Source organism: Myotis nattereri (assembly GCF_964212035.1).
Source record: "Myotis nattereri genome assembly, chromosome: 14".
NCBI lineage: Eukaryota > Metazoa > Chordata > Mammalia > Chiroptera > Vespertilionidae > Myotis > Myotis nattereri.
The window spans coordinates 37,877,969-37,902,410 of NC_138089.1; the positions used below are offsets into that span (position 1 = coordinate 37,877,969).

The following is a 24,442-nucleotide window of genomic DNA, read 5'->3' on the forward strand; positions in this document are numbered from 1 at the left end:
CAACCAAGACAAGGGCTGAGAGAAAGGAGCAGGGGGCCGGGGCCAGTGTCAGGGCTCTTCTCCTTCCCCGGCCACATGCCTGGCCATGGGGGGCCGAGCGGTGGCACAGGGACACCCCGCATCTCAGCGGTAGCCATCCACGGGAGACACACTCTGAAAGCAGAGTCCCTGTGGCCCCAGCAATCGCCTGACCGCAGCTCCCCCCTGCTGCCCCTTTTCTCATCTTGGTGCCTCAGCTGCCTGTTTGGGCTCTCAGGACAAAGAACCAGTATTTCAAGGGAGGCAAACGGCTAATTGCTCCCACACCGGGAGGAGAGGGATGGAGTATTCGCCTGCTGCCCGACAGGCGGTCACTAGGAGGGCAGAGCAGGAGCCTGATGTTCTGGACACATCCTCTCCTCCGCCTGAGCTGGCCCTGCTGCCTGGCAAGGGGACCTGGGCGCCAACTCTGGCGGCAAGGCGGCGCCCACTCACAGGGTCATCCAAGTGTCAGCACCCACCCTCTATGAAGAGTACCAAGAGCTGGGTGAAGGCAGACTGGGGGGGTATGGAGGGGGGGTGATAAGAGACTGACTCCACATGCAGCTGATGACAAAGTCATGGCTGTTCTCCATCACACAGGACTGACTCGCGCTTCTAACTTTCAGGGGAGACACAGAAGTCAGAAGGCGCACCCCAACGCCAGCTGGGATGAGCAGAGGCCGGGAGAGGGCATGCGGGGCTACCTTACCTGCCTCGCCACCCTCCGCGCCTCCCAGTAGGGCTTCGAGTCTTCCACGGCTTTGCCGATCTTCTTCAACAGCTCGTCCAGTTTCACCGTGGCTTCAACCAGAACAGAGCGGAACTTCTGCCGAGCATCCTGCAGCCGGGGGAGACGGAGGAAGCACAGTTCAGGCTTAAGAAGGAATCTGAAAAAATCTGCCTGACCTCCCCACAAACACCAAGGACGGACCTCGCACAACCTACAAGCACCCACTACCTTCACAGGACAGTGTCTACAGCAGCGCCATCCAAAGAACTCTGCGTTGCTGGAGGTGTTCTAGCATCGGCACTGTCCCGCGCGGCAGCCACCTGCCACATGTGAATACTCAGCACTTGAAATTGGCTGGTGAGCCCTGGCTGGGTAGCTCAGTTGGTTTAGAGCAGTGATGGCGAACCTTTTGAGCCCGGCGTGTCAGCATTTTGAAAAACCCTAACGTAACTCTGGTGCCATGTCACATATAGAAATTTTTTGATATTTGCAACCATAGTAAAACGAAGACATATTTTTGATATTTATTTTATATATTTAGATGCCATTTAACAAGAAAAATCAACCAAAAAAATGAGTTCGTGTGTCACCTCTGACACGCGTGTCACAGGTTCGCCATCACTAGTTTAGAGCGTCATCCTGATACACCAAGGTTGTGGGTTCGATCCCCGTCAGGGCACAGACAATAATCAACCAATGAATGCATAAATAAGTAGAACAACAAATCGATGTCTCTCTAAGTAATCAAAAAATAAATTTAAGAAGAAAAAATGTTTATATTTTAAAAATTTAATTGGCTGGTAAGATTGAGGAAATACATTTTATTTAATCTTAATTAAATATACTTAATTTTTTTAGAGGGGGGGAAGGAGGAGAGAGAGAGAGAGAGAGAGAGAGAGAGAGACACATCAATGTGAGAAACATTGATCAATTGAACCCATAACCTGGGCATGTGCCCTGACCAGGAATCTAACCAGTGACCTCCTGGTGCACGGGACGAAGCCCAGCCAACTGAGTGAGCCACACCGGCCAGGGCTATATTTAAATTTTAAAAATCACTGTGGCTAGTGACTACTGTATCAGACAGCACAGGCTAGATGAAAAGGCTCTGTCTCCTCAAGGGAAGATGTCCAGTCGGCCGCCCCAGTAGCTTAGCCCATAATGATGGCACCATTTCCTACCCTACCACGGAGTCCTCAATCATATGACGTGGTCAAGACGAAACACCGAGCCCCGCCGGCGTGGCTCAGTGGTTGGGCATCGACCTATGAACCAGAAGGTCACAGGGCACATGCCCAGGTTGCAGGCTCGATCCCCAGTGTGGGACTTGCAGGAGGCAGCCGATCAGTGATTGTCTCTCACCATTGATGTTTCTATCTCTCTCTCCCTCTCCCTTCCTTTCTGAAATCAATAAAAATATATTAAAAAAAAGATGAAACACTGAGAGCAAACTGCCCACATGCCAGACCCTGTGCTGGGCCTTGGGCTTGGCCCCTGCCTCCAGGGCACTTCCAATTTGGTGGGTAAAGTCAGGCACTTACAGCCCAGTCCAGAAGGCGGTGCCAGGATGGTGGGGTACAGGTGCCATGGAACCCAGCAGGGGAGACCCTCACTAGGCCAGGTAAGGCAGAACCCTCCCGGAGGGGGGATATCGGCACAGACACCTAAAGCATGAATGGGCCCTGGGGAGGGGAGAGGAAATACTGAGTCCCAAGCAGGCAGCAGCGCCCTCAGCCAGAGAGGAGAGGGAGAACACGGTGTTTTCAAGAAAGGGAAGGAAGCAGAAAGTCTGGAATGTGGAGAATGGCAAGAGATAGGGCGGCCACCCATCCTGGAGGCAGCCACTATCAGGGTGGTGAAGGCCTGGGGCGGGCCGGGCGGGAACCAGGCAGAGGGGGGCAATGTTGAGAGGATTACAATGGCATCTGTAATACTCTCAACAATAAAGATTTAAAAAATAAAAATAAAAGCTGGGCCTCGGTAAGAGTTTGGAAGGAGTAGGCAAGTGGGCCATACCAGGCTTAACCACAGGGTAAAAGTTGAGGAACCAGACCTGTGGACATCACAGGAGGGCAAATTTAAAAAAAAAAGAAATTTAGTCCCATGTCTAGGACATACTGGAGGTCAGGTCAATATCTCACAGACCCCACATGCCCTCTCCTCCTTTTCCCTTTGGCATTTGCCTGATGCAGCCACGCGTTGGGTGTGGGGGTGCGGAGGGGGTATGTATGTGTGTGTGTGTGTGTGTGTGTGTGTGTGTGTGGGTGTGTGTGTGGGCGGGCATGTGAGGGTGTGGGGGTGTGAGTATGTGTACGCATGCACACACATGCCTCTGAGAAAGGGGAAATGGATACTCAGAGAAGAAGGAACAACGCATGACCACCAGCCATGGGGCTGCCCCAAGACCAACAACCTCCTGCTGGTAAAACACGAGGTTCCACTGGCTGCAAAGCACCTGCCTCACAAGTAACTACCTGAAAGCTATTTCTAAACAGTAGATGGTAGGGGCTTGGTGGGCCAATGGGATGGCTCCTGGGGGTAAAGGAGACTCCAGTCACTTCTCACTCCAACCCCCTCTGTCATGTTGTGCCAGACACTTCTGACATCGGCCTTGGTCCCTTCCCCCAGCCCCGTGTCATCACCAGGATTTTTTCTACCTCTCCCCTAGCTGGCCAGGCCCACAGTCAGATCATCTGTCAACACCGGGCCCCCATTCCCACCTGGCAACCACTCGCTCGAAGGGGAGTCGAAGACGCCCCTGAGAGAGAGACTGCCCTTTCCGTCCCCACCCCCTGTGCCCGAATCACACCGGCCTGCTTCACTCACTCAGGCTCCCTGCCAACTCCTGGAGGCTTCTGATTTGCCAAGAGCTATTCTGGTCACTAATGCATATAACCCACCAACCCTGTCCTCCTAAGACAGGAGGCTGCACGGCACAGATGGACCATGTACTGAGTGGCAGACACTATCGTAAAGGCTCAATTCCACCCATCTGTGTGATCGCTAGCAACCTTATCAGGTCGGTACAATCGGTGAGATAAGTACTGAGGCGCCAGTATACACACTGTGCAACAGACCCCCTACTGGGAAGGCCACCCAAAGAAAGTGTCATCTAAGTCGGGCCTTGAAGGAAGGGCCTTTCACCAGGTAGCGACTGAGGGACCAGCCTGAGCACAGGATGGCAGGTGGGAGGTCTGAGGAGGCTGCAGCCAGGAAGGGCCTGTGCGCCACATTAGGCATCTGAACTTGATGCCATGCACAATGGGAGACGGTGGGTTTTTTACAGCCAGTCTCAACTCACTTTCCACGTACCCTCTCTGAGAAATGACTGAAGAGTGCGTTCTGCCACGAGAAGTAAAAGTAATCATCCTTTACTAGATGGCTCCATTGCCAGCAGCACTTACATAGCTGCAATGATGTCAGCATCAGATACTGGCTACACAGGAACTCTGCTGGGAGGAAAGGGGATGGGAAAGTGGGTGTGTGGTGGGGCAGAGGGCGGAAAGAGTCTCAAATCTCACCTTCCGTAGTGGGATGTTGGTAGACAATAAGTAAAACTGAAAACTCAAGAAATAGCCACACGAAGTCTACTATTTATAATCACAGAAGTGAATAACTACATACATAATCAGCTAAAACGTGTTAAACTGATCTATTGAATTGCCTCTAAGGGAGAAAAAAATGGAGGTCGGGGTAGGAGAATAGAATACCAGTGGGGTGCCCAGCCAGTGTGGTTCAATGGTTGAGCACTGACCTATGAACCAGGAGGTCACAGTTTTGATTCCCAGCTGCAGGCTCAATCCCCAACAGGGGGCATGCAGGAGGCAGCCGATCAGTGATCCTCTCTCATCACTGATGTTTCTCTCTCTCCCTCCCTCTCCCTCCCTCTCTCTGAAATCAATAAAAACATTTTTAAAAAGAAAAGAATGCTAGTGGGGTTTTTGTTTGTTTGTCTTTTTTTTTTTTATTTGTTTCTATTGTGGCAGAATACCACATGGATTTGTAAGCAGATCTGGGTTTTACCAAAGAGTGAACCAGGCTCCTCAGGGGATTCTGGGGGGCGATTAAGGGACCACCAGGCTGGTTAAGTGTGTTACCATCAAAGGGATTGAACCCAAGAGACTTGATGTGAGGTCAGCATCTCCCTCCGTAAACAGGCTGTGTTGCCAGGGACGATGATGTATGACTGGCTGGCATCCAACCACAAACAAGCCTATTCATCCGAGATGTGTTAAAAGCTCAACACAAAGCCAGCCTTCTCCCTGACGAGACAGAGCGGACCCAGTCCTTCCACCGCTCCACAGAGGACCAGAGCGACTCCAGTGACAATTCTCCACAAATACTGGGCTTGGGGACCCACAGACCAAAACCTTGCCTGCCTGTCTCACCGAACAGCCCTGATTTCCTGGGCCTCCCCCTGGTCCCAGGAGTAGTCGGTGACCCAGGCCTGGCCGGTTGGTTGTGGATACTCCCAGCCTCAGTGATAGCTGAGGGAGGACATCAGAACCAATGACCCGTCGGTACCAAGGAGACTTCACTCTGGGACTTCGGAAACGGTTAGAAAGAGGAAATTTCTCCCCCGAGGAGGCTTAGTGATTGGAATGAAAGCCTGCAGCAGATGGCAACCATCTTGGCACCATGAGGGGAGAGCCTGATCGAAGGGGGGGAAGGGATGGGGGGGGAGATAAGGAGGAAGGGAGGGAGTGTTGTGGGGGGGGGGGTCCCCAATGACCTAATGCTTCCCAGTTTAACCACCTTCCCTGGAGCCAAACCAGCACGTACACCCCCAACTGTCACCACTGATTTATGTTAAGTTTAAGAGAATTGGAACTGGATTTCTGTCACTTGCGATCATATTAAGTCATAAAAAATTATTGAAAAATAGGCCTGGGAGAACCAAGATGGCGGCATAGGTTAACGCTGGAGTTTGCTGCTTTGAACAACTACTTCAAAAGTGAAACTAAAAGACGGAAGGGACATCACCCAGAACCACAGGAACGCTGGCTGAGTGGAAGTCCTACAACTAGGAGGAAAGAGAAACGCATACGGACACTCAGAGGAGGCGCAGTGCTGAAGTCAAATTCTGAGGTGCGGAGTGCGCGGAGCGGGCTGGCGGCGGAGGGCATGGTTGGCGTTTTCAATCGGGAGGGAGTCGCAGACTCTGAGCTCCAGATACAGGCGAGTCTTTAGGGACCCAGACTCAAACGGGAGAAGCGGGACTGTCTGGCTTCGGTCAGAGCGAGTGCAGCTTTCTCTCCGAGCTTTGCAGCGGATGCTGGGACTCAGAGAGGCAGAGCCCCTGGGGACAGGACTGAGAGCTGCCATAACTGCTCTCTCCGGCCCACCCTGTTGATCCTGTGCGACCCGCCCCGCCCAAGCCCTGCACAGAGGCATTTGCCGGATAGCCTCAGGCAAAGGCTAGATTAGCACCTACCTAGAGGACAGAAGTTCTCTCACTGCAGACACAGCTGATTCTCACAGCCACTTGGCCTGGAGGTCAAACCCTCCCTGGATTTAGCTACAACAATCAAGATTTAACTATAAGACTGCGAACAAAGACCACTAGGGGGTGCACCAAGGAAGCATAACAAAATGCAGAGACAAAGAAACAGGACAAAATTGTCAATGGAAGATATAGAGTTCAGAACCGCACTTTTAAGGTCTCTCAAGAAATGTTTAGAAGCCGCCGATAAACTTAATGAGATCTACAAGAAAACTAATGAGACCCTCGATGTTATATTGGGGAACCAACTAGAAATTAAGCATACACGGACTGAAATAACGAATATTATACAGACTCCCGACAGCAGACCAGAGGAGCGCAAGAATCAAGTCAATGATTTGAAATGCGAGGAAGCAAAAAACACCCAACCAGAAAAGCAAAATGAAAAAAGAATCCAAAAATGCGAGGATAGTGTAAGGAGCCTCTGGGACAGCTTCAAGCGTACCAACATCAGAATTATAGGGGTGCCAGAAGACGAGAGAGAGCAAGATATTGAAAACCTATTTGAAGAAATAATGACAGAAAACTTCCCCCACCTGGTGAAAGAAATGGACTTACAGGTCCAAGAAGCGCAGAGAACCCCAAACAAAAGGAATCCAAAGAGGACCACACCAAGACACATCATAATTAAAATGCCAAGAGCAAAAGATAAAGAGAGAATCTTAAAAACAGCAAGAGAAAGAAACTCAGTTACCTACAAGGGAATACCCATACGACTGTCAGCTGATTTCTCAACAGTAACTTTGCAGGCCAGAAGGGAGTGGCAAGAAATATTCAAAGTGATGAATACCAAGAACCTACAACCAAGATTACTTTATCCAGCAAAGCTATCATTCAGAATTGAAGGTCAGATAAAGAGCTTCACAGATAAGGAAAAGCTAAAGGAGTTCATCACCACCAAACCAGGATTATATGAAATGCTGAAAGGTATCCTTTAAGAAGAGGAAGAGGAAGAAAAAGGTAAAGATAGAAATTATGAACAACAAATATGCATCTATCAACAAGTGAATCTAAGAATCAAGTGAATAAATAATCCGATGAACAGAATGAACTGGTGATTGTAATAGAATCAGGGACATAGAAAGGGAATGGACTGACTATTCTTGGGGGGTAAAGGGGTGTGGGAGATGCGGGAAGAGACTGGACAAAAATCATGCACCTAGGGATGAGGACAGTGGGTGGGGAGTGAGGGCGGAGGGTGGGGCGGGAACTGGGAGGAGGGGAGTTATGGGGGGCAAAAAAGAGGAACAAATGTAATAATCTGAACAATAAAGATTTAATTAAAAAAATAAAAAATTAAAAAAGAAAAAAAAAGAAAAATAGGCCTAAGGTAGTCATATTCATATAGACGGGAGGGGAGGATCAATCTACAGTCTGTACTTAAATACGGATAGCTGATGGAGGGCGCTGCCCCCGACCACACAGCATGTGTACAAGGAGCAGAGCCCAGGGAATGGGACTCAGCCTAACTCGCATAAAACTTTTCCTTAAATCAGGGGTCCTCAAACTACGGCCCGCAGGCCACATGCAAATACAAATATTGTATCTGTTCCCGTTTTATTTTTTCACTTCAAAATAAGATATGTGCAGTGTGCATGGGAATTTGCTCATAGTTTTTTTTTTAAACTATAGTCCGGCCCTCCAACGGTCTGAGGGACAGTGAACTGGCCCCCCGTTTAAAAAGTTTGAGGACCCCTGCCTTAAAACCATCTGAACGCCAGCTGGCCGCACCCGAAAGCCAGTTTGTCTCCACTGATCCTGTGCTCTTTGCCTTATTTCCTGGTTCTGAGAAAAGATGACCGTGGTCCTTTGTCCCCTACAATTGCAGGCAAGTGTGGCTCCCACTGTCAGAGCGGAGGTTGCTTGCAGGGGTGTCCAGGGAGGCGAGAAAGCCGTTTTCTCTACAGTAAATGACCCATGGAGGAAGCAGTCAGAAGTCCAAACGCATCTCGGGGGAACGAGCAGACCCCACCCGTCTAGGAAAACAAGCTGTTCACCGGCTGGTTTCTTACATCGGCACTTGAAGGAGTTCTAAAAGGGCTCCCTCTGCTCGGACGAGGCCTCAGATCTTCAAATCTGAAACCTGTGTCATCCATTCGCTGACGCAGTCTGACGGCAATTTATTCAAGCGAAGGGCTGCGGACGGTGTGAATGTGTCCGTGTGTCACAAGCACAGGCCCGTATCAGATAAGAACTCCGGCTAAGCCAAGCCAGCCAGCACCGGAGAGCCTGGGACACAGGGCCCGATTGTCAGGGTCCTGTTTCCTGGCCAACCCGCTCCCCTAAACCTCCATTATCTCGCCTGCGAGCTGAAAATGACAGCCTTCCCACTTCTCAAAAGTGCCCCCAGAACCCAGGGAGATTAAGACGGGATGTCAGTTTTTAAAAATAACTGGCCTACAAATTAAAGATGACACCACGCTTCAAAAGATCCTTAGTAATGCCATTTATAAATACACCGCGTTCAGAGCGGAGAGCCAGGTTCCACAGGCATCTGCACCTCACAGCAACCCGCCAGACTGGCTCGGCCAGAATGACCCTTCCCAGTCTACAGATGGGAGGACAGGAGCCCTGGGGGCCGAGTGCTGCTTGGCCTGAAGTCACACGCAAATGTCACACTCAGGCAGAAGTGCAGGCCTTTAGTCTTTTAGTCCGATGTGCCTTTCACTTCTCCAGTGGTTCTCCAAGTGTGGTCCAGGAGACCCTGGGGTGGGGGCTGTCCCTGAGACCTTTTCTGGGAGTCAATTTTCATAATCAAATTAGACTTATCTGCCTTTTCCACCTTCATTCTCTCATGAGTGTTCAATGGAGTTTTCCAGAGACTCCTTGATAGGGGACATCGAAAGCGATGGGACGCAGAAGCTGACACAAAAATCCAGCTCTTCTACTGGGCCAGACATGAGAAGGCTTGCAAAAATCACCGACAATTACATTCTTGTCATGAATTTTTTTATGTGAGGAAATAGTTATTTTTTATAAAATATATTAATGTTAACATGTAATTAGTTTATGATTTTTGTGGTTTTTTAAATATTTTTTATTGATTTTAAAGAAAGAGAACGGGGGAAGGGAAGAGAGAGAAACTTGGATCAGTTGTCCAGGGATGGAACCTACAACCTGGGTTCGTGCCCTGATCGGGAATTGAACTCGAACCGGTGACCTTTGGTTTGTGGGACAATCAATGCTCAGCCAACTGAGCCACACCTACCAGGGCGGTTTATAAATTTTTTTGAAATTAATAATATTTATTTATGTACTTACTTATTTATTCCATTGTGGGGGGGGGGGTTTGGGGGGGGCGGTTTATGGTTTTTAAAAATAAATTAATACAAGTTTTTGAGATTTCTTACTTTTAATTTTTAACATGACAAATATAGGTATTGCTCACAAAGCAAAAGCTCTCTGAGGTACTCAGCGATTATAAGAATGTAAAAGGGGACCGGAGGCAGGAAGGCATACCTGCCCCATCCGGCCTGCCCTGCAGACACCCTTCTCATACAGAAACACCTGCATATTTTCACTAACCGTGAAGCGGTTATTACTTCTCAGATCCTTCTTTAAAGCCACCGCTGGTGCAACCCTGCCTTCATAGCGCCTTCTGCACTTCCTGGCGTTTGCTTCGCTAATCTCCTCTTTAAGAAGGGAATGGCCCGTCCCGGCTCAGAACTGCCCACCGAGAAGGGAATCTGCTACAACGTGATAAGCTGAACAATAAATCCACTGGCAGCAACCAGCATTGCTTTCCTAGTCCCATGCTGTGCTGTGATGAGTAGGGCACTTCCATTCGTACATACCTTCAATAAAACTCTTGCTTTAAAAATGCATTTCCCTTTCTTGGTTTTCCACTTACCGTTATAAATTCTCCTTTCCAAACTGAAGTAAGAGTGTGAATTAATTTAAAGAGAAACAGGGAATAAATAGTACATACAGAAAACTAGGATAAGGCAAAAATTACAACAGCAGCCAGAGAATGACCAGTTAAGAACCATAAAGCCCGTTAGAGGGACATCATAGAATCCTATATAATAAAAAGGCAATATGCAAATTGACCAAACGACAGAATGACTGGTTGCTATGACACACACTGACCACCAGAGGCAGACGCTCACCACAGGAGATGCCTCTTGGTGGTCAGTGTGCTCCCACAGGGGGAGCGCCGCTCAGCCAGAAGCCAGGCTGACACAGCGGATGATGGGAGCCTCTCTGGCCTCCGCAGCAGTGCTAAGGACATCCAACTGCCAGCGCTAAGGATGTCTGACCCCTGAGGGGTCCCGGACTGCAAAAGGGCACAGGCTGGGCTGAGGGACCCCCACCCACCCCCTCCGTGCACAAATGTCGTGCACCGGGCCTCTAGTTATACGATAAAAGGCGCCACTGGAAACATTTGGACTTGCCGACCAGTTCTGAGATACCTGAAATGTTCTGAAGTTTACGACAAATCATGTTTTCTTCTCACCCCTTCAACCTATTCTTTAGAAGCACCGTGGCAGCTACTAAAACACACAAAGGATTCACCTTGAACAGAGCTGGGTGAACAGGGAGTAAGGCTCCCCAGCCTGATAGAACTCTGCAGGAATAGGAATGTTCTCCACCTGTGTGGTCCAATGGAGAGGCCTCCGGCCACATGTGGCTCCATGAAAACTGGAAATGTGGCTAGTGCAAATACCACGTTTTATTAAATTTTAACTTTTTAAATGAAATGTAAATAGCCGCATGGGGTTAGTGGTTGCCATATTGGACAGCACAGGTCTGGCTCCTGGACCCTGGGTCTCGCTTGGCTGCCCCCCTGAAAGCTCACGCAAGGCTCCTGGACGCTGGGTCTCGCTTGGCTGCCCCCCTGAAAGCTCACGCAAGGCTCCTGGACCCTGGGTCTCGCTTGGCTGCCCCCCTGAAAGCTCACACAGGCTCCTGGGGTCCTCCAGCTGCCTCCTCTCCCTGCCTCTGCCAGTTTTCCTCCCACAGCCCCAGCTCGGGAGCGGCTTTCCTGGCCCCGTGAGAGGGGAGCCAGGACAGTGCAATTCCACCTTCAGGAATTTTGCAGCAGAGGCAGAATCGGAAAGAACATACCAGGGTACAGCCAACGCCAAGGGAGCCAAACCTGAGAGGCAGAGAGCCAGGAGGCAGCCGAGGCGGGGGGATGGGGGGAGGACAGAGGACACCGGGAGCTGTGAAGCTCGTCCCACCGGGGGCCACCACACTCCCGATCGCTGCGCGAGCCCCATTCCACATCAGCAATGTCCATCCATCCACCCAGAAGACCCTGGTTAAAACAGCTCCGAAGATTAGAAACTTCATGGAAAAGAAAAAAAGGGGAAGAAAATGCTAGGCCCTTCAAACTGAGAGACCTCAGAATCACTGCTGGAGAGCAGGTGCCTGAGTCCCTTCCCCTTCTGACTCCTTTTTCCCACCTCAAGCCCCAGTCCTGTAGCAGGGGCCCCCTGGGGTGCTCGCCAAAGCCGCCACTTCCTTCTGTGGGGACCGTCCATGCATCCGGCAGAACCTTGCAGCCACGTTTCTGATACAAGACACTCAGGGAAGAGAAGTGAGGAGCCCAGAGGAGGGAGTGACAGAGACACAGGGCAGAGAGAGAAGGAGGCAGCTGAGAGAGCAGCAGGAGGCAGCAGAGGAGGGGAGATTATCTGGGTGCCTGACTGATCCGGAAATCAGATAGTGGTGTAACCTATCGATCAAACCAGGGCACTTTCCAGACTGAGGAGGGGCCCTATTAATAATTACACCGTGCCCTAGCCGGTTTGGCTCAGTGGACAGAGCACTGGCCTGCGGACCGAAGGGTTCCAGGTTTGGTCCCAGGTTCAATTCTGGTCAAGGGCACATGCCTGGGTTGCAGGTTCAGTCCAACGGGCAGGAGGCAGCCAATCAATGATTCCCTCTCATCACTGATGTTTCTATCTCCCTCTTCCTCTCCCTTCCTCTCTGAAATTAATAAAAATATTTTTATTGGGACAACAGGCTTAAACCAAGATTGTTAAGGCAACTGGGACACGTTGGAGAAGAGCCCAAGTCCCCTCCCTATGCTTAAGGCCCAATGATGCTTCCCTCCCTTGAGTTCCATGACAGGCTCCTTTAATCTCTCAGAAAACCCTCCTTTTACTTAAGTGGTGGTGGGACAAAGGATTGGGGGTCCCAATCCCAGCTGTAGACCCAGGGGCAGCCCCTGTGCAGCTCGGCGGACTTGGTGACAAGGCCAGATCCTGTTTTCTCTTTCCACAGCACCTCACTGTCCGTCTTGGCTGTGACCCAACAAGGGGTTCCTTCCACCAAGAGGGAAAAGGCAGTCAAGAGCGTTTCCTGTTGTCAGTTTCCCTTTTCTGGGGTTAACAAAGGTCTTGGGGCTCTTTTTCAGGCCTGTGTGGAACTGAGTTCCTCCTGGGCAGAGGCCTCTCTGGTTTCAAACTCTGACTTGACTGTAAAATATTCCCAGATAGCCCTAACCGGTTGGCTCAGTGGATAGAGCCTCGACCTGCGGACTGAAGGGTCCCAGGTTCGATTCCAGTCAAGGGCATGCACTTCGGCTGCGGGCACATCCCCAGTAGGGGGCGTGCAGGAGGCAGCTGACGAATGTTTCTCTCTCATCATGTTTCTCTCTATCCCTCTCCCTTCCTCTCTGTAAAAAATCAATAAAATATATTTTTAAAAAATATTCCCAGATAAGCATGTGAGCACCCAGGCCCATCCCCCAGGACATCGCAGCCCGCCCCAGCGGGCCCGCCAGGCTGGGCCACACGCTCCCTTTGAAGCGATGGCCAATGTCAAGATTCCATGGCCAAGATTCCACTGCCAGTTGGAGGCTAAGGCAAGGCAATTGGCAGATCTGGGAATGGGGAAAAGACTTTAAAAAAAATTTTTTTTTAATTTAAAATAATTTCAGACTTGGGAAAAAATGAGGGTGAGATGCAGACATGGTGCTCCTTTAACCTAAAAGAGAAATACTTCAGTGCACATTTCCTAAAGATAAGGGCATTCTCTTACAGGGCCTGGCACAAGAACCAAAATCAGAACATCATGTTCATCCAAGGCTATCAACCTGAGGTAAGGCTTTATTCAAATTATCAACTGTCCCACTGATGTCTTTTTTTAATAAAGGGGGGGAAATTGTTTAAGGGGCCCAGGATCCAACCCAGGACCCACACCTTGCACATAGTTGTCATCTCTCTCTCGTCTCCTTTACTGTGGAATGGTTCTTTAGTCTTTCTTTGTCTTTCATGGCCTTGATGTTTTTTAATAATACGAGCCAGTTATTGTGTAGAATGTCTGTCAATTTGGAAAAGACTCATTTTCAAGTCAACCTTTTTGTTGCTGTTACATAGGAATGAGCCACCAGAATGGAATTTAATATATAGAGACAAAGGTCCAAACCCATAAACCTCTTAAATCTTCAGGCACAAGGGTCAATCCTAAGAGGCCCTAGAGGAGGGGGTAAAGTTACATAACCCTACACACACACACACGCATACACACACATACACACATATATACACATACATGCACATACACACATATACACACATGCACGCACGCACATACACACATACACACACGCACGTGCACATACACACACGCACATACACACACATACACATATACACACACGCGCACACACATACACATATACACACGCACGCACACATAGACACGCACGCACACACACATTTCGGCTAGAAAGACTGACAGGACCCAATGCTTTTTCATTTATGGCCACACATGTTTTTCAACCCCCGGGATTCTCTGTGTAAGAGGAGGCAGAACTGCTGAACCAGGGCTTTATACTAAGTTCAACCACCAGGGAATGGTTTCATGTTTACACCGAGAAGCGGAGCCTATTTCCTCAACTCCAAGACGCACTTTTCCCCAACAATTCTTAGGCATTAGATTTTAGATGGATTATACAATTGATTGGCACGTTTACCAGGATAATGTTTCGACCACCACCCACGCTGTTACACAATACAAGGTCCATTTCATAACCTGACATGAGCTTTAGAATCAGGGCGTGATGGGGAGTTCAGGGCCCAGCCTTGGAAAGCTCCAGAGATGATTTAGCTGGAAGCTCGCATCCACCCACCACATTCCAGGCCAGCTGGCTGTCTGGCTCCTGCTGGCTTTTGGATAACCTTCCTCCTGACTGCAGCTAATCAGGAGAGAGAAAGGAGGGCACAGGATGCAGAAGAACCAAAGTCAAAGCCCTTTGCTGTAACTTTAGAGACATGAAAAGAACGATCAGAAGAAATAGCTAAAAATGTTAACAGTGGTTGCTTTCCGGCGTAGAACTGGGGGTGGGAAGAAATTAGACAGAGGACTTTCATTTGTGTCATTAAAACTTCTCTGGGGCTTTAAAAAAACAAAAAAACAAAACTACTATGGGCAAGCATTGCTTCACTAAAAACAAAATCTTAAGCAAGTGCAGCCTAGACTGACCTTCTGCATTTTCCATATCACCAGGACTGGGGGTGACTCGTAATTCATTTGGCATGAGGCTAAATTAAAGTCAAAATCTCAGTCGTACAATATCAGGGCTGGACAAGGCTTTGCCCCTCGCTGAGCTCAGATGCTCCTCCCATTTCACAGAGTAGGTAACTGAAACTTCAGGAGGTCAGTCTCTCTCCCAAGGATGTATACCTGGTGAGTGTCAGGGCAGGGGTCGAAAACCTGGTCCCCTAAGCCCTAGACCAGCATTCTTCCATCTCACAAGCCTCAGCGGGGACCTCAATATGTGCACACATTCCCAAACCACCTACGGGCATGGGCTCCAGCCTCAGATCCTGGATTCAAATCCTGCCTCTCCACCCACTGGGCATGTGACCTGGGAGAACTGACTCCATCTTTCAGTGCCTCCATTTCTCATCAATGTCCTCAAGAGCTGTTGTGAGAACTGAGAGCAATGCTTAGCATATAATAAGCTTCCAGTAAAAAGAGACTTTTATGTAGGAGCCATCCTATATAATAAAGCAACAATATGCAAATTAACCCTCACACCCTCACAAGATGGCTGCTTACAACCATGCCGGCAGGGGGGTTAGTGAGGGACAACCAAACAAGTGAACAGCAGGACAACCAAACAAGTGAATAGCAGCGTGGCCAGGCCAGCGGGGAGGTGGGGGTGGGGGGGGGACGTGAGGGATGACCAAGCTGGCAAGGCAGAAGCAGTTAGGGTTGACCAGGCTGGCGGGGGGGGGGGGGGCAGTTAGGGGCAACCAGGCTGGCAGAGGGGGAGAAGTTAGGGGTGACCAGGCAGGCCGGCAGGCAGGCAGGTGAGCAATTAGGAGCTAGCAGTCCAGGATTGTGAGAGGGATGTCCGACTGCCGATTTAAGCCTGATACCTGGGATCGGGCCTAAACCAGCAGTCAGACATCCCCCAAGGGGTCCCGGATTGGAGAGGGTGCAGGCTGAGCTGAGGGGACCCCCCCCCCAATCCCTGCACAAATTTCATGCACCGGGCCTCTAGTTATCCAATAAAGAGCAAAGGGCAGAAAGGAAAGGACCACCATGTGTTGAATGTTTTATGCCAAGTACTGGGCCAGGCACTTTACACTTTATTTAATCCTTAACAGCCCTGCACGATAGGTATTGCTCTCCCCTTTTTAGAGAGAAGGAAATGACAACCCAGAAAAGCTCAGCACCGTGCCATGACTGCACGGCTGGTGAAGAAGCAGGAGAGAGCTCAGATCCAGCTCTCCTGAACTCAAAGTCCATGCTTGCTACCATCACATGCTTTGGCACTTAAGTCTCTATTGGCTCCAAAATAAGTTTTCCTACTTATTTTTTTTTTTAGCTCCACATTCCATAGAGTTAAAGTGTGGTTTGCTTTAACAAGTTCCAACCTGGGGAGTAGATGCAATTTCTAGCCAATGCATGCGATACCAAGATTCCATTTCCCCAGCGGAGATGTTAACAAAACCAGCGGCATGTTAAGAGCTGCCCAAAGAGCTCTAGAACCTTCCCCTGAATTTATAAAGGGTCGGCCTAGCTACTGCACCTTGGGCTCTAGGTTCCACTAATTTTTTTCTAATAGGCATTAAAGCCGTGGCATCATTTTTCTCTCAGACAAAATGTTAAAGAAGTGGGCAAAGCGGCAAAGAATTCCCTATCACACACCCCTCAGCTCTGCTAAGCACTGGCTCCCTCTTGCTTTTTTTATTGTTGCTGGCTTGTTTAAGGGTCACTGGGAGTTCTAACCAAAGTCCTTGCTTTGCTGGCTGGTTAACCATTAAAGCAACGAGAAGGCATTGTGAAACGTGGTTGTTTATTAAGTGAATGAAACAGACGTCCCGCGGGCCTCAAAACGAGTCACTGCGCCCACATCTCGGCCACGAGTGTGGCAGCTTTCCAGGGGGGCCCAACATTCTTTGGCATGACTGCCATCGAGAGATGGAGACTGTCTCCTCCTCTTGAACCTGGGTGAGCTCAGGATGCTTGGACCAAGAGCCTATGACAGGGGTGCTACTATGGGACTTCCAAGGCTCAGACAGAAAAGGCCGAGGTGTGTCCACCTGGTCATCTCGGGATGCTCACAGTGGGGGAAGCTGGACCCCATGTGGAGGTCAGAGTGCCTGAGACCTCCTGCTGGAAAGGTCAGATGTAAGCACTCGGGTTGACAACCCCAGCTGAGCTCCCAGCCAAGAGCCAGCATCCACAGCCAGACACAGACATGGGCCTCCTCGGACGTCCAGTCAAGCCTTCAGATGACCACAGCCCCAGCTGACATCTGACCCAACTGCATCAGAGACCCCCGTAAGCAAGAGCCGCCCAGCTGAGCCCTCTCCAAATTCCGGCCCCACAAATCACGGACAAAATAAAGCAGCGGTTTGAAGCTGTGACGTTTTGGTGTAACCTGCTAGGTAGAAATAGTAACCAGAGCAATAAAAAGGATAGCACCCATTTCATCTCTTCTTCCAATAAAACCAAAAAGCGGGGAAGAAAAGAGGACATCACATCTGCAGACTCCAAATCTCTCAGGATGAAGCCAGGCCCTTTTGCAAGGCTGGCGACAAAGGGGCAGGGTGGGTGAAGACAACCAAACGCCACCCATCACGCTGTGGTTCAGTCTGATGCCAAATGGCGAAAGAGTCTCCTGAGTGGGCTGGGCTGCGGTTATAACAGCGGATGTTTCTCTCATTGTCTCCCCGCTAACAGCTTCTTTCTGTCACAGCAAACATTCAAAATCTCTCTCAGATAATCCAGCAAAACACAGCAAAGGAAAAACCAGGCAAGAAGAGGACAAAACGTTTCCCTTAAGGAGATGAAGAGCTCTCTAAGAGCCGCTCTGCAAGGGATCATGAAACCCTCGGTTAAGATGCTTTGCACAAAAGCGACAGCCTTTACTGTTGAAACATCTGTGTGGCCACAGGCAGATGAAGCAACTCTCAGAGAGGAGGGCGGGGCAGAGGTAACTGGGATGCCCGCCAAAGGATGAGGTTCAATGGGTGTTTACCTGAGCCGGCCGAACACACACATGCATACGCTGCTACGGGAGAGGTCTCCACAATCAGCGCTCAGAAGGCAAAACAACAGCTCAAGCTGCCCAAGCGCCCGTCAGGCGAGGAGCGGGTAAAAAAGCTGGGGCACGTTTACCCAATGGAACGCTACTTGGCCGTGAAAAGAAGGAAATCTCACCTTCTGCGACAGCATGGAGGGACCTGGAGAGCATTATGCCAGGTGAAATACGCCAGTCAGAGAAAGACAAATACCATATGATTTCACTTACATGTAGAATCTAATGAACAAACAAAGAAAATAGAAACAGACTCACAGATATAGAAAACAGACTGATAGCTGTTAGAGGGGAGGGGGCTGGCGGGAAAAGGTGAAAGGATTAAGCAAAACAAACAAACAACAAAAAACACAGACAACAGTACGGTGACTACCAGAGGGAAATCGGGGTGGGGAGAGGTAGAAGGGGTAAAGGGGGGTAAATGGTGATGGAAGGAGACTGGAGTTGGGGGGGTGAACACACAATACAACATACAGATGATGTATGATAGAACTGTACACCTCAAACCTGTATAATTTATTAACCAGTGTCACTCCAATAAATTCTATTAAAAAATTTTTTTAAATAAAGAAAAAGAACAGCTCAATACTAAAGGCTACAATCCACAGGATCCCACAGCTCCCTACTGCCCAGGGGGTTTGAAGATTCCATCACCCCCAGGATAGCAACAAGTCCATCAACCCCACAGCCAATCTCCTTTCGATGTGAGGACACCCGAGGACACCCCGGTAGGAGGGGAGGCATCTTTGGGAAACCTGGGGCACAGTCAGGTCACTGTACAAAAGCCTGCTTTACTACAACAGCAAGTGCCTATGTTCCCATGATGGGCTCCGGCTGAGGGGCCGGGAAAGTCGGTGTATTATCTCATTGGCCTTTAGAGCTTAAGAGGAAGACACACTGATTTTTTTTTAAGGCAAAAGGGTCAATATTAGACACCAGATAGCTATTTCAATGGTCTACTCAACAGCCCATACTGATAACGTTTTGCTAATGTGGCTACAAGTGAATGAGAGTGTGCAAGAGAGCCTGTATGTGCCCACAGGTCTATCCATTAGAAATGATGCAAGTCCTCAAACTCACACATTCGTAATATTTGAAATGCTTTCCACTGTTACATCTCGGTGATGGTTTGTGTGTGCGTATTTCATAAATGAGGGTTTCTTGGCTGCCGACAATCCTAAAATGCCTTTAAGGCACTTTTCATCCCTCCATGAATGACCACAAGGAGAGCTTAACAACAGAGCCATTCACTACGCAAGCCCACCAACCTCAGGATTTATCTTCAATTAAAGCAGGGACTACCCATCAGAAAAATGTTTCCCACCAGCCTTCATAGTTCCCAAAATTCCTTTCACAGAAATTTATTTCTTTGGCTCAGAAAGACATCTTTTTACAATAATGCTTCATTCTCTCCACCCCCATTCCCTGCCTATGAAAATGACAAAATATGGTCACTGTAAATAATTGAGAAAACATCAAGAAATGAAAAATTACAATCACCAGCATTCCTAGCAACTAGCAATCACCACTTGTAACATCTGAGGGTGCATTTTTCCAGAGTCGCGCTTCTCAAAACTATGTGGGAATACGGGCCCCCACCCCCGCCCACTGAGAATCAACGCTTCTGTAGAATACAATAAAAATCAACTAGAAAAGTGAAATGTCACTGGGAAAGCCAGGCAATGTCACTTTTTTTTTGAATTTTTAAACTCTTACTCTCAATTTCTGTATTTACTTCACCTTATTTGGTAACAAGCAGTTCACTGCTTGTGGACCACACTATAAATCCCTGTGTCCTAGACCTTTTCTGGCTCATAGGCACATACTCTCTCACTGGACACATGGTCTTATACACACACTACATAGAGTTTTACATACACTTTACAGTTTTATTACCTAATCTTTCCTCCACTAAGTCGACCATGACCATTTGTCCCTATTCACACCTGCCATTCTTTTTCAATGAGAAAGGCCACGATTACAATGCCAGCATCGCCAAGCAGGGCAGACGCTTAGACCTCCGTAAGTGAGGGACTTTGGGCAGGGGAAGGACACAGGTGGTACTTTCCAAATGTCACAACTGCTGTGCCCAGGGGCGGCCCTGCCTCACAACAGCCCGGGGACTAATGCGATTTCAGAGCCGGCCCTGGAAAAGAGGGACCCGTCTGTTTTCCAGGACACTGTAGGACGAAGCCAAGAGTCCACAAGGGCTCTTGATTCTAAGCAAAAACTAACATCCGTTTATTCCGACAATCATCGTACCCCTGTGTGCAGACACTGAAGGAGATGCTGTGGACAAAAGATGGGGAGGCCAAGCCCCTCCCTCCAGAGGCCAGATCCTGCGGGGTAGCCAGACAGGTAAACAAAGGACCATACCACAGCCTGATGAGCACACAGCAGAGGGAGGTAAGGGTGGTAGGAAGTGCATGAGACAGGCAGTGCTGGGTAAGACAGCCTGGGGGCCCCACGCCCCAGAGATCCTGATTCTGGGTGGGGCCCAGGATGCTCTAATTCTAGCAAGTTCCTGTCTGTCGTGCTAAGGCTGCTGGTGCAGGACCACACACTTTGATGGCACTGCTCTAGAGTGGCAGTTCACAGCCAGGGGCAATTCTGCACCCCGGGGCACTTGCAAGACTGGGGGCATGCTTGATTGTCACAACTGGGGAGGAGAGGTGCTGTTATTGGCATTTAGGGAGATGCTGCCATGATGCACAAGACAAGCCCCATAAAACAAAGAATTATCCGGCCCACAATGTCTATAGAGCTCAAGTTGAGTAACTGCTCTGGAGCAAGACACTTGAACTCTATGCCTCAGTTTTGTTATCAGCAAAACGGGGATGATAAACATCTCCTAAAGGTGTTCTCAAGTGTGTAGGAAAGGGCCTGGCACACAGTAGGCACTCATTATTACCATTAGCCGTCATTACTGTTGAAGGGCAGTTAGGAGACAAAAACAGGCAGGAATGACATTCCAGGATGGAGACAAAACCCTTCCTGCAAGCACCCACCACACTGCAGCCCTCACCGCTCTGCTCCAGTAACAGCAATAATGTATGGTAGCTTTCTATGCACCATCATGGGGAAGAAGAAACAGGCCCAGAGACATGAAGCAATCTGCCAAGGTCACACAGCCATGAAGGGGCAATCTGTTGCTATTCATCCACTCAAATATCTACTGGGCACCTATTAAGTGCCAGGCAACTCCCAGGAGAAGACAGGCCCTAACGAAGCAGGGGTCACCGGAGACAAACCAATTTGCAGAGCCCAACAGACCAGCCACAGGGCAAAGCCCTGTTGCTCCACTGAATGCAAAGTCCATGCCCCCGTCACCCTGGCCTGCACAAGCCCTCTCTCGGCCTCTTGCCCAGTGCCAGTCACTAACAACAAACAACAACATCACAGCAGGGCCTGGGAAGGAGAGCAGAGCCATCGCCAGCCCCCGTGGCCGGCCTGGCTCCAATGGACATCTCGCCGGAGCCTGTTCTGCATCTGCACCCAGCGGGCCTCGGCGCTCCCTGCCAGCCCCACCCCCAGGAGACCTCTCCTTCACCCAGCTGCGCAACCATCCCAGCGCCCTTCACACAGCCCTCCTCTTGTCCTCCAGCCACCCAGGGATGTGGACAAGAGTCACGACCCCCCATCTCATAGATGACAAGACTCACACCTAGGGACCACGTTCCCATAAAAGTCAGCCAACCTCGGATTCCAACTCAACGCCATCGTATGTCACCTGATGCCAAGACCCTACTCCCACCCCTTCCCCGTGGTTTTGGCTTTTATTTTTTGTTTTTCCCTTTTTGACTATAAAGTAGTACAAATTCTATGCAATGATTCAGAAAATAGAGGAAAGTATAGAAACATAAATGTCACTCATGTCCCCTCCCAGAAATACCTGGTGTGTAATCTTTCCCAGGCACTGTCATGAATACAGACATATTTTAAAGAAGAGCACCAGACTGCTGCTCCTCTGCAATCTGCTCTTTCCCATTCAGACGCCTTTCTCTGTTAATAACAGCCTGTGTCATCATTTTAAGGCCTAGATTCTATCAACCACTGCGTGTGCACTGTATTCGTTTATTTAACCAAACCCCTACTGAGAGTCATTCGGATTTCTACTTTCCCAACATTTTTAAACAATGCTGCAATGAACATTATCAGACCTATATCCTTGCCCAGTTATTCCCTTAGGATACATTCTTACAAGTGCAACTGCTGGGTCAAAAGTTACCGTCCCTTGCCCTGGCTGGCGCTGCTCAGTGGTTAGAGTGTTGGCCCGCACACCGAAGTGTCATGGGTTCATCCCTGGTCAAGGGCATGTGCCTGGATTGTAGGTTCAGTCTGGCTCTGGTTGGGACACATGTGGGAGGCAGCCAATCGATGTGTCTCTCTCACATCAATGTCTGTCTGTCTCTCTCTCTCTCTCTCTCTCTCTCCTCCCTCCCTAACTCCCACTCTCTCTAAAAATCAATGGAAAAATATCCTCGGGTGAGAATAGTTACTATTTCTTGACATCCCAGCAGTGGTGGGGCAGGGCTGTACCTGAAGCAGGAATCCCGAAGCCCTACCCTGCTGATGGCCAAACTTCAGGTCAGGGCTGTGGGGAAGGCAGCAGCCCCGGCCCGGATCACAGAGGCACCCCATGAAGACCTCAGGGGCGTCTGTCTCTACCGCCGGCCAATGGCCAGAGCCCCAGCAACACAGGCCAAGCTGCAGGTGACGTCCGCAGTGTCAGCTCTCGCGCCTCCACTTCGAGGCCACCTGGGATGTTAATGGACCTGCCAAAGGCTGGGGTCTCCAGGCCTCCACTCCGTGCCTCCTAGTCCACAAGCCCCACCCTGGCTTCCCGAGGGGCCCTGCGCGGCCCTCTCACTCCTAACCACATGCTCCATCCCAGAAGTCAGCAAGCTCGGCCAGGGCACGGGTTGTGTCTGAGGTTCTCTCGAGGGACCCACACAGGACTCAGCCCACAGGACGGGCTGTGTGTTTGTGACATGAAGGCCCCTAGGCCACCGTTCACTTGAACCAGATCTCACCTGGGTACAAAGAGGTCAGAGCCCCTCCCACCCAGACTGGGCAGTTTCAAGGAACAGTTATTCCTCACTTCCCCTCATCCATGTATCACTTCACGCTCTCTACAGCGGTTCTCAACCTGTGGGCTGCGACCCCTTTGGCGGTCGCACGACCCTTTCACAGGGGTCGCCTAAGACCATCCTGCATATCAGATATTTACATCACGATTCATAACAGTAGCAACATTACAGTTAGGAAGTAGCAACGAAAATAATTTTATGGTTGGGTCACAACATGAGGAACTGTATTTAAAGGGCCAGAAGGTTGAGAACCACTGCTCTAGTACTTTCTCCAAAACAAGTCTTATAGGGCCTTCCCCCAGCACACATCCAGTCATGCACACTACACACACACACACACACACCACACACCACACACCACACACCACACACCACACACTACACACACCACACACTACACACACACTGCAAACAATATATACCACACACATACCGCACGTACCACATACACACCACCCACACGACCCACAAACCACATACATACAACACACACACAATACATGCATCCCACACCTCACGGGCCTTAAAGGCCAAGGTGCTAAGATGTGACAACATGATCTTTTCAGGAAAGAATTTCTCTCTTCCCCTGACTTGTGTTAATATTCATTGGAGAGAGGCCCTCCCAATCCACCCCTCCCTTTGCTTTCCCACCTCCGAGTTTCCAAGCTCAAAACTGTATTTTTAAGCCCTGACCGGTTTGGCTCAGTGGATAGAGCGTCGGCCTGCGGACTGAAGGGTTCCGGGTTCGATTCTGGTCAAGGGCATGTACCTTGGTTGCGAGTACACCCCCAGTGGAGGGTGTGCAGGAGGCAGCTGATCGATGTTTCTCTCTCATCGATGTTTCTAATTCTCTATCCCTCTCCCTTCCTCTCTGTAAAAATCAATAATTTTTTTTTAAAAAAACTGTATTTTTAAGAGAAAATGTCTGCTGGTGTCTGGAAGGGGAAAGGCAGATTCTGGGCACAGGCCTTAGGAAAGTTTGGGGAACACACAAGTCCAGCATCCGAGGAGGGCAGAGCACGAACATTCACCACTAACAACTCCCCTCCAGGGAAGGGCAGGCTGGGAAAGGCCGCTTTTGATCCCTGGGAGCCAGGGAAGCCGGATGTGGGTCACCAGGCCTGTGTCCTTCCTCTTCCTCGTCCTCCTCTCCCTCCTCACCTGAATGACCCATTTCTCTCTCGGAATCTCTCCTCCTCTTCTGTCCATCGCTTCCCCACCCCCAGCACACCAGTTAGTTCCCCCTTTGCTTGGTCCTCAACCTGGTCGCACCTTCAGCTTAGCAATGGCCAATCCCTCTGGCTGGAATGTTCTTCCCCACATGGCCCGCAGGCTCACTCTCTCCAGACGTGCTTTCAGGGAAGTCTTTCTCACCCCCTACATAGAACACTCAGCCCCTCCTCCGTGCCCTCTCCCCGCAACGCCCACACGGCCCAGGCCCCTCCTGACTTTTCCTCCTTAGCACCTATCACCATGTGACTACTGTGGGGTTCACTGTTAACTGCACCTCCTCCCTCCACAGTGTAAGACAGCTCTGTCCATTCTCTTCACTGCTTTCTCTCCCGTCACCTAAAACTGCCCTTAGCGCA

The 24,442-nt window shown here is 49.8% G+C and overlaps 1 protein-coding gene across 1 annotated transcript in view; it reads right to left on the reverse strand.

Moving 5' to 3' along the window:
- Positions 1 to 24,442, reverse strand: part of SH3BP5 (SH3 domain binding protein 5) — a 69,344-nt gene that overhangs the window by 37,450 nt on the left and 7,452 nt on the right. Inside the window, exon 3 of the mRNA XM_081105482.1 lies at positions 731 to 859. Within this exon, the coding sequence (XP_080961608.1) occupies positions 731 to 859 (129 nt within the window). The remainder of the gene's footprint in view (positions 1 to 730; positions 860 to 24,442) is intronic.